Source organism: Dendrobates tinctorius, unplaced genomic scaffold (assembly GCF_039654945.1).
Source record: "Dendrobates tinctorius isolate UK_male_01 unplaced genomic scaffold, ASM3965494v1 ptg000173l, whole genome shotgun sequence".
Classification (NCBI taxonomy): Eukaryota; Metazoa; Chordata; class Amphibia; order Anura; family Dendrobatidae; genus Dendrobates; species Dendrobates tinctorius.
Window position 1 is genome coordinate 10,895,341 of NW_027361840.1, and position 11,179 is coordinate 10,906,519.

General features: G+C 46.7%; 1 protein-coding gene across 5 annotated transcripts in view; it reads left to right on the plus strand.

The window, feature by feature from the left end:
• LOC141054067 (uncharacterized) overlaps positions 1–9,956 on the plus strand; it is a 32,427-nt gene extending 22,471 nt beyond the window's left edge. The window contains exons 2-4 of one of the 5 annotated variants that reach the window (XR_012221341.1): positions 4,392–6,859; positions 9,326–9,399; positions 9,480–9,956. Coding sequence is in view for 2 of the 5 variants with exons in the window: in XM_073551247.1 (XP_073407348.1) it covers positions 4,518–5,633 (1,116 nt within the window). In the remaining 3 variants the exon portion in view is untranslated. Of the gene's footprint in view, positions 1–1,475; positions 1,498–4,391 lie in introns of those variants that run through there. The other 4 variants (XR_012221340.1, XR_012221339.1, XM_073551248.1 and 1 more) reach the window with 4 other exon arrangements.
• Positions 9,957–11,179: the final 1,223 nt, after the last annotated feature.

Consider the following 11,179-nt stretch of genomic DNA (forward strand, 5'->3'; position numbering starts at 1 on the left):
CAAACTTATGGTGTGGCCACCATCTTCCCCTGACCTCAACCCCATTGAGAACCTCTGGAGCATCATCACAAGGAGTGTCTATGATGGCGGGAGGCAGCTCACATCTAAGCAACAGCTCTGGGAGGGGATTCTGTCCACATGCAAAACAATTGAAGCACAAACCGTCCAAAAACTGACCAATGGACGAGAGAGTTCAGAAGCTTCTTTCGAACAAGGGGTCCGATGTGAAAATGTAACATCACCGAGAAGAAAGTTTTCACTTGAAAACTGTTTGATTTCATTTTGTAATAAGCTGATAATGCTTATCATTCCACAATTCACCATTTTTTTTGTTCAAAATAAAAATAAAAAGGTTAAACTCTGCTGTGCATAATAATTTGGAACATGCATTTTGAGTTTCTTATTTTTAAAAAAATACTGTTTTCATAGGCAGTTTGTTCAAAAACATTGCAATTATACTAGAATATTAGATGACTGGAAAATAACAATGACTGCAATTCATATAGGTAATTTAGAGAAAATAGGAGGAAATATTTTTTGCATAATAATTTGGAACACAGTGTAGATTCCATAAAAAAAAAAAACCTAACCCTTAAACCGTCTTCTTAGTTGCAATTACTGCGGCTAGACGTATAGGAGAATTGCAGGCCATGTCAATTCAAGAACCTTACCTCACAATCACTGCAGATAATACTATCGAGATTAGATCCCGCCTTTCTACCCAAAGTGGTCCCAAACTTCCATAGGGATCAGGATATTGTACTGCCCTCATTCTGCCCGAGCTCTTCCAACCCTAAGGAAGAGACCTTCCACACTCTCAACGTTCGCAGAGTGGTCCTGTTTTACCTACAGCAGACTGAAGCCTGGTGGATTCACCAGAATTTATTCATCCAATTCTCAGGACGAAATAAGGGCAAGAAGGTGTCAAAGAACACGATCGCAAATTGGATCACACAATCTATCTGCCTGGCCTGCGTGTCTCAGAAGCTGGCTCCACCCGCTTCACTGAAGGCACATTCTACCCGTGCGATAGCAACATCATGGGCAGAGCGGGGGAAGGCTTTGTCAGAGCAGATATGCAGAGCTGCCACCTGGTCGTCCATCCACACGTTCACCAGGCATTACAGGCTAAATTTCAATAGGGAACTAACATTTGGCAGATGCAGGCCGTGATCTCCCCCCCCCCAGAGAAGTTAGCCGTTGGTATTACTCTGATGTAGCGGTCATGGAAGGTGACTAGAGAAATAGAATTAGACTTATCGGTAATTCGGTTTCTGGGAACCTTCCACGACAGCACTAATTTCCCTCCCTATCTGACATTCTTATTGGATGATTCCTGCACTTTGGTGGTAACTATTCATGCTAGTGTGTCCAGGAAAACACTGGTGGTTGCAGGAAGGGGAGGGGTTTTTAACCTCTTTGTGTTCTTGTCCCTAGGGCGAAGAAGACATCCTCCGATGTATCTGTCGTGGAAGGTTCGCAGAAACCGAATTACCGGTAAGTCTAATTCTATTTTCTCTTTAGCAGCAGGCACAGTTACAGCTGCCAGCTCCTACCTCCTGTGACCCGCTGCTCCGCCACTGAGCCGACTTTTTATTGATACCATTTAGATACAATGTTCTGGTCGCCTTTTATTGCAATGTTGCAGCGGTATCAAAAGTGTAATTCTGACATTTTGATTTTTTTTTTTCTCATTGTCATTTACCGATCAAAATATAAAATTAATCCGATAGGACATTTCTGAACGCGTCAATACCAAATTTGTATTTTTATTTTAAATGGGGCAAAATAACGGTAATTTTAACTTTTTTTTATTTTTTTTTTAAATCATCCGGTCACCTGTGCTACACATAGCAGGGCTTCAGCAGTAGAGCAGAAATCACCGGCGTTCATAGGGGATTCGGGCACAGGGATCTTCTACAGAACCCCAACTCTCATGACAACCCATCAGCGCCTTGTGATCATGATGGGGGCCGTTGAGCGGAACTTGTGATGAACTTCCGGCCATCACGTGTTAAATGCAGTGATTGATGACAGCATTTAACTGGTTAACAGTCACAGGTGGAGCTATGATTCACCCCTCTTAAAGGCACATGACCGTTGATCAGATCAGCTGTCATGTGCAGGGAAAGATGCGAGCTCCGGCAGTGACACGAGCGATGACGTACCTATACGTCCAAGATCGTGAAGGAGTTTAAATTACACAGGCCCTGCTAATTCTCTACAGCTTCTCAAAAAAGTGTAATGTGGATTCCAGATTCCCCCCCCCCCCCCCCCCAAAAAAAAAAAAAAAAAAAAAAAGAAAGAAAAAAGGGTCCAGAATCTGCATCGGGAAATGTAGATTTTAAAAAAAAAAATAAACAGTGAAGAGGCCCGAAGACAGAAAGGTAAACAGTCCTTGAAGAAATGTATGTACACAGTGACTGCACCAGCAGAATAGTGAGTGCAGCTCTGGAGTATAATACAGGATGTAACTCCGGATCAGTAATGTATGTACACAGTGACTGCACCAGCAGAATAGTGAGTGCAGCTCTGGAGTATAATACAGGATGTGACTCAGGATCAGTAATGTAATGTATGTACACAGTGACTGCACCAGCAGAATAGTGAGTGCAGCTCTGGAGTATAATACAGGATGTAACTCAGGATCAGTAATGTATGTACACAGTGACTGCACCAGCAGAATAGTGAGTGCAGCTCTGGAGTATAATACAGGATGTAACTCAGGATCAGTGATGTAATGTATGCACACAGTGACTGCACCAGCAGAATAGTGAGTGCAGCTCTGGAGTATAATACAGGATGTGACTCAGGATCAGTAATGTAATGTATGTACACAGTGACTGCACCAGCAGAATAGTGAGTGCAGCTCTGGAGTATAATACAGGATGTAACTCAGGATCAGTAATGTATGTACACAGTGACTGCACCAGCAGAATAGTGAGTGCAGCTCTGGAGTATAATACAGGATGTAACTCAGGATCAGTGATGTAATGTATGCACACAGTGACTGCACCAGCAGAATAGTGAGTGCAGCTCTGGAGTATAATACAGGATGTAACTCAGGATCAGTAATGTAATGTATGTACACAGTGACTGCACCAGCAGAATAGTGCGTGCAGCTCTGGAGTATAATACAGGATGTGACTCAGGATCAGTAATGTAATGTATGCACACAGTGACTGCACCAGCAGAATAGTGAGTGCAGCTCTGGGGTATAATACAGGATGTAACTCAGGAGCAGTAATGGATGTACACAGTGACTGCACCAGCAGAATAGTGAGTGCAGCTCTGGGGTATAATACAGGATGTAACTCAGGATCAGTAATGTATGTACACAGTGACTGCAGCAGCAGAATAGTGAGAGCAGCTCTGGAGTATAATACAGGAGGTAACTCAGGATCAGTAATGTTATGTATGTACACAATGACTGCACCAGCAGAATAGTGAGTGCAGCTCTGGGGTATAATACAGGATGTAACTCAGGAGCAGTAATGGATGTACACAGTGACTGCACCAGCAGAATAGTGAGTGCAGCTCTGGGGTATAATACAGGATGTAACTCAGGATCAGTAATGTATGTACACAGTGACTGCAGCAGCAGAATAGTGAGAGCAGCTCTGGAGTATAATACAGGAGGTAACTCAGGATCAGTAATGTTATGTATGTACACAATGACTGCACCAGCAGAATAGTGAGTGCAGCTCTGGGGTATAATACAGGATGTAACTCAGGAGCAGTAATGGATGTACACAGTGACTGCACCAGCAGAATAGTGAGTGCAGCTCTGGGGTATAATACAGGATGAAAACTCGTGATCTGTAATGTAATGTATGTACACAGTGACTGCACCAGCAGAATAGTGAGTGCAGCTCTGGGGTATAATACAGGATGTAACTCAGGAGCAGTAATGGATGTACACAATGACTGCACCAGCAGAATAGTGAGTGCAGCTCTGGAGTATAATACAGGAGGTAACTCAGGATCAGTAATGGATGTACATGGTTCTCCTGTGGTATATTATCTGATATTCTGTGCTCTGGGTATATTGCACAGTTATACCATGTTACAGGACCTTGCATTCATCATTCTCTATTTGTTGTACATGCGCGATATTCCAGTGGTTACTGGGATCTATTTGCCATTGATCTTGTGCTATTTGTCCACGTTGATTTGCACAGAATGCATTTCCGTACTTGCGCAGTTTGATACTTCTGGATATGTGATGAAGATTTGATGTTTTCTTTCTGTACGATTTCTGTAATATTTTGTGCATGTACAGCGTTTTCTACATTCTTTTTCTGATCTCAATGTAATATATTAGGATGTTGTTACTTCCATGATTGTTTCTTTGGTATCTGACTATTTATTATGTGTTCTCTTTGTCACAGGAACAAAAATCAAACCATTTTCTTGTGTTGGTGACTGAAGACCGGAACGGTTTTATGACAGGAGGCTCGTTCTGAGTTACTCTGAGAAGACAACATCGTCCTTAAAAAACACCCAACAGGATAAGCATGATGGAAACCAGAACTAGAAAGCTGGCAATCAAAACGAGAAGCCGAAGGACCCCGTCACTTCTCTTAGAGATTCAGGAAAAGGGCAAATGTTGCCCCTTATGTGGTAAATGTTACAAATATAACACGGCCCTAGAAACCCACATCAAGATCCATGGCGGAAGAAAACCCTTCAGTAATAAGACCTGCAGTCAAAAGTCAGGGGTGACGGCGACTAGACGGCAACGTACCCGAAGCTTGGGTGCAGAAAATGTGGTTCCATTAGAGACCACCAGCAAATCTTCATCCAAAAACTCCACTCCAAAATCCAGCAGTAATGCAAAAACTAACACCAGAAAGAAAGCAAAAGGCAAGAAGGAGAGTGCAAGAAACAAGAAGGAGAGCGCAACTAACAAGAAGGCGAGCGCCAAAAAGAGAAAAACCAAGAAGGTGACATGTAAAGCAAAATCGGCGGCGGCCAAGAGAAGTAGAAATAATGAGGACGCGGATAGGGATAAGCCGCTGAAATGTAGATATTGTGACAAAAGATTTAACAGCCAGTCCATCCTGGAAGCCCATCACCGAGTCCACACAGGGCAGCTAGCCTACCCATGCACGTTCTGTGACCAGAGCTTCTCCAGGGCATCGCTGCTCACAGCTCATAGCACCAATCATAAGTTTAGCAAGCCTTACCAGTGCAACCAGTGCGACAGAAACTTCAACGACGAGAAACTGTTCTTGACTCATAAGAAGACACACGTCGGAGATGAACCACAAGAATGCAGTGAGTGTAACAGCTGGTTCCCCAGTCGTAGCAGCTTATTGGCCCATGAGCAAAGCCACCTAAAGCCCAAGCCCTATCAGTGCCGGCACTGTGAGAAGAGCTTCAACGACCAGACCCTGCTCAACACTCACGAGGGAGTACACACGGGGGACAAGCCGTACAAGTGCGGCCAGTGCAACGAGAGCTTCTTCCTGAAAACCCAAATGTTGGCCCATCAGGATGCGCACACCCCAGAAAAACCCTTTGCATGCAGCCAATGCGAGAGGAGCTTCAATAAGAAACAGACGCTCCTGGCGCACATCCGAGTCCACAATCTGTACAATATCCAGACACTGAAATCTTATAGACAGTGAGGTGACCACAGTGCTACTGGCCTGGTGGCTCTAGAGACATTGCCCATCTACATGCAGACATCGCTACCTACTTCTCCATACATGCATGTCCAGCATTCATGAACGTTGGTGGATAAGCGGTGCAGTGGGGTCTATTGTAGCTGACGAATGAGGCTGCCCGTGTCCGAACTGTTCTTTGTTCTCTGCATGGATGGAGCCAAGATGGAGATGATGGGATCTGCAGCCGAGCTGTGTCCTACCACTGTGGCACATCGTTGTAGTCCTTCACTTTCTATTGGCAAAGTCTGCTTACTATCACTGCAAAGGCTCTCTCCCCTCAGCTAAGTGACAGATCGCCCTTCAAGGGGCTATCTGGTCAATAAACTCATTTTAATGGCCATACAGGGTGTCTATTCTTCTGTGTGTGGAGGACTAGGACGTACATTTGTTACACGGACTGTCTATTGATGATAGTGAGATGTGTGTAGTGATTGAGGGGGGGGGGGGTGTTTTTTTTTTTTTGTGGTGGAAACGAACGCTTCTTTCTGGGGTTTTTCATCAGATCGCAGCTAATTGCTGCAGGACAGCCTGTGATCGGCTCATTTTTGGGGAAACTTTGGAGCTCCCATTTAGGTTGAAGACCTGAACTCGGCTGGATCACTGAGCGTGGTAGTTACTATGTACTGGATGGCCACTGTGCTGCCGGGGAAGAAAGCAGCTGATCCATCGTCCCCTCGTGCCGGGGTCAGTCTCAGACGGCCGTATTAGGAAAAAGTTATCATAGGACGCTGTTATGAGCTATAGCCCCAGCTCGGCAATACTTGACTTTATGAGCGGCTTGGTGGCTATATTTACACTTTTCATAAACTCTCATCCTCCGAACTTTAGTGTGACCCAGTGATAGGTCGGCAGAAGAACTGAGCATCTTGTGTGGGTTTTTTTTGTTTGCTTGTTTTTGGGACCACATAACTATCTGAATCCAATCTGTCACTTCCATCTACCTATCCGGAGTTTTCGTGTTTTCTTTGGGGTCCATTAAATACAAGTTTTCCACCTGCTGTGACATCACTTCCTGCCCCGCAGATATTGCCGCACTTCAGACTTCGTCTTCTGTCTGCCTCCCTCAGGCACGCTATACGTAATACTGGTAACGGTGAGGACTCCGCTCCATATTGGTAGCCACTTCTGTACTTGGACCAGAAACTAGTGGAACATCCAGTACTGTGCAAAAAATTTAAGCAGATATGGTAAGAAATCCTGCAAAACAAGAAGCTTTCCACTATATCAATGTTAATAGTTTCATTTTATTTGTATCCATTAATAAAATGCAAAGAACAAAAGGGGCTGTAAATCCCATCAGTATCTGGTGACCGCCTGTCGCCTCCGTCATCAGTATCTGATGACCTCCTATCGCCTCTTTCATCTTCAGCATCTGGTGACCGTCCGTCGCCTTTGTCATCATTGGTATCTGGTGACCACTCGTCACCTCCGTCATCATCGGTATCTGGTGACCACTCGTCACCTCCGTCATCATCAGTATCTGGTGACCACTTGTCGCCTCCGTCATCATCAGTATCTGGTGACCACTCGTCGCCTCCGTCATCAGTATCTGGTGACCGTCTGTTGCCTCTTTCATCTTCAGCATCTGGTGACCGTCCGTCGCCTTTGTCATCATCGGTATCTGGTGACCACTCGTCCCCTCCGTCATCATCGGTATCTGGTGACCACTCGTCACCTCCGTCATCATCAGTATCTGGTGACCACTCGTCGCCTCCGTCAGTATCTGGTGACCACTCGTCGCCTCCGTCATCATCAGTATCTGGTGACCACTCGTCGCCTCCGTCATCATCAGTATCTGGTGACCGTCTGTTGCCTTCGTCATCATCGGTATCTGGTGACCACTCGTAACCTCCGTCATCGTCGGTATCTGGTGACCGCCCGTCACCTCCGTCATCGTCGGTATCTGGTGACCGCCCGTCGCCTCCGTCATCGTCGGTATCTGGTGACCGCCCGTCGCCTCCATCATCAGTATCTGATGACCACTCGTCGCCTCAGTCATCGGTATCTGGTGACCACTCGTCACCTCAGTCATCGGTATCTGGTGACCACTCGTCACCTCCGTCATCGGTATCTGGTGACCACTCGTCACCTCCGTCATCGGTATCTGGTGACCACTCGTCGCCTCCGTCATCAGTATCTGGTGACCGTCCGTTGCCTTCGTCATCATCGGTATCTGGTGACCACTCGTCACCTCCGTCATCAGTATCTGGTGACCGCCCGTCACCTCCGTCATTAGTATCTGGTGACCGCCCGTCACCTCCGTCATCAGTATCTGGTGACCGCCCGTCGCCTCCGTCATCAGTATCTGATGACCACTCGTTGCCTCCGTCATCATCGGTATCTGGTGACCGCCCGTCGCCTCCGTCATCATCGGTATCTGGTGACTGCCCGTGTCTCCTCCATCTTCATCGGTATCTGGTGACCGCCCGTCGCCTCCGTCATCAGTATCTGATGACCACTCGTTGCCGCCGTCATCATCGGTATCTGGTGACCGCCCGTCGCCTCCGTCATCATCGGTATCTGGTGACTGCCCGTGTCTCCTCCATCTTTATCAGTATCTGGTGACCACCCGTGTCTCCTCCGTCATCATTGGTATCTGGTGACCACCCGTGTCTCCTCCGTCATCATTGGTATCTGGTGACCACCCGTGTCTCCTCCGTCATCATCGGTATCTGGTGGCCGTCCGTCGCCACCGTCATAATCGGTATCTGGTCACAGCTCGTCACCTCCGTCATCATCGGTATCTGGTGACCGCCCGTCGCCTCCGTCATCAGTATCTGGTGACCGCCCGTTATCAGTACCTGATGACCGCCCGTGTCTCCTCCGTCATCATCGGTATCTGGTGACCGCCCGTGTCTCCTCCGTCATCATCGGTATCTGGTGACCGCCCGTGTCTCCTCCGTCATCATCGGTATCTGGTGACCGCCCGTGTCTCCACCGTCGTCATCGGTAGCTGGTGACCGCCCGTGTCTCCTCCGTCATCGGTATCTGGTGACCGCCCATCGCCTCAGTCATCATCGGTATCTGGTGACCGCCCGTCACCTCCGTTATCATCGGTTTCTGGTGACCCCCCGTGTCTCCTCCGTCTTCATCGGTTTCTGGTGACCGCCATTCGCCTCCGTCATCATCGGTTTCTGGTGACCGCCCGTGTCTCCTGCGTCATCATCGGTATCTGGTGAGCTCCCGTCGTCTCCGTCAGCATCTGGTGACTACTCCCCTCATATTGACCAAAAATTAAGTTATGGCTCTGAGTAGACGGGGAGCAAAAAATACGGTAAAGCAAAAACCAGCACCCCAAGGTCCTGAAGGGATTAATAGGCCAGAAAGGTCCCTGCTTATTGGGCCCTTCCCGGCCTAAAAATGCCAGTTTTCGGCCACACCAGAAGTGGAACGTGACATGATGTGCTCCAATTCTGGAACGTCGCCTTCGCTCTTCCTGCTAGCCCTTTATGCTGAGGCAATTGGGATAATGGAGTTTGGGGTTGATGTCAGCTGGGGATTGTCCAAAAACACAGGTGGTGCCAGTATTAGAGAGGGGTCTGTCACACCCCACATCACTAATAAAGTAATAAAAAATAAACAAAAAATATTTTCTTTGAATAAACTGACACTTTCCGTGATTCACTATTGATTAAAAAATAAATCCAACGCAGGTCCGACGTAGTTCACCAAACCCTGTGTAGTCCTGCGAAAGAATTGAAGTTCTACAGATTTGAGTCTGCACCAGGTCAGTAAATTCACAAAGGAGCAACATGCGCGAGACTCACGGGCTGCCATTCACTCTGCTGCCATCATGATTTCCTTCAGGTTTTATGACAAATCCGTGCTGCAAAAACACAACGTGTGAACACGGCCTTAGACGTACGCTATGCAGAGTACACGTTGGAGCTGGAGGTCTGCAGAAGGCGGCTGTATCCCGTTACTGAGCAGGAAGTGATGCCATAGGTGCGGATTTGACATCTGCTGCTGCTGCTCCGCCCAGTGGACTGCAGCCGGAGTCGGGATCTTCAGTGGTTTTCTGTTTTCTCTGCAGCTTTGACACATATGGTATATTTAAAGGATTAAAGGAAAAATATTCAGTAGCGCCAATCCGTCACCTGCATCTTGTAGTAGTATGAGTAGTGAGCATTCATATGGGGTTTCACTTTATTGCACTTTATTTCTTTTAGGCTGGAGAAGTGGACAAGATGACTGTGGCTTCACAACTTATAGTTTATACCAACTTGGTAGTTGTCTGTGTGTAACAAAAAATACATAATAAAGCCATATTATACTTCTATATTATACTTGTATTCATCAGTGTTTCTTTATAGCAGTCGTAAGGAACATGTGCAGTGAGCGTAGCTGGAGCAGAGCGGTTCAAAGGGAATAAATGCTTTTTGGTACTTATTTTTTAACTAGATGGAAACGAGATCGCAGAGGATACATTTTGTGAGGTAAAAATTGTTTAAAAACAGTCAGTGAAATATTTTACCTCACAAAATATATCCTTTGTGAGCCACTGCTGTAATGTCAGTATTGTCTCTTGCTTCCTCCCCTTCCCAGGAGATGAGGTATGCTCCATAGACTGTCAGACACAGACCATTTTTAAAATGAACTTTTCTTTCATGGGAAGACCCCTTTAGTGTGACTGTGTTATGATGAGTCACCGAAGGAGGAAAAAACAAAATACCAGCTAAGTCCAGAAAAACCAGAGAGGTTGGCAGCTATCGGATTGCAGACCCCTGAACCTATCCACAACAACTAGCAGTAGCCGTGGGGGGTTCCTACGGTGCCCTAGACCCCTCGATCACAGCCGGAGAACTACATAGCCTAAAGACAGAAAGGGGAAAAGCTAAACTGCCCCAGAGCAGACCCCAAAGCAATAGGCAGCCCCCAACATATAATGACGGTGAAGCAAGATGAAAACACTAACACAGATAGAAAGATAGGTTGAGCAAATGATGGGGCCCAAGCTAACTACATAGGACAGGAAAGCTGCTGTCTGCCATCCGCAAAAACCCTATCAAAATGAGCCAACCGACTGATAGGAAAAACAGGCCCTGAAGTCGCTAGGCTTCAAAAGACTATCAGCACTCAAGTATATTCTGAAGACAGATCAAAAGATCAACAGATCAGTGACAAAAATGGAGTTCAGCTCACCCCCAGCTGGGGATGGCAGAACTCCCAAAAAACAAGGCAAAACAAAACTGAAGAGTACAAAGAAGAGCAGAAAAACTTAGCTTTGAGATGCAGGAATCAGACTGGTCTCCAAGAATCCAGCAGGAAAATCACCAGCCAGGAAGAAGGGCGTCGGCAGCCTTATATCCAGTCCTCAATTCCAGCCACCCAGTCATCATCTAGCTGCCCAGGTGTTTGGTAATCAGCCTCACTACCTTCCTTCACCAGAGGAGGGAGTTCATCAGACCTCAATGGTGAAGGGAAAAATTAACTCACAACAGTACCTCCCCCTTGAGGGGTCACCGAACCCTCATCCATGCCACCAGGGTGATCCGGGTGAGCCTGAT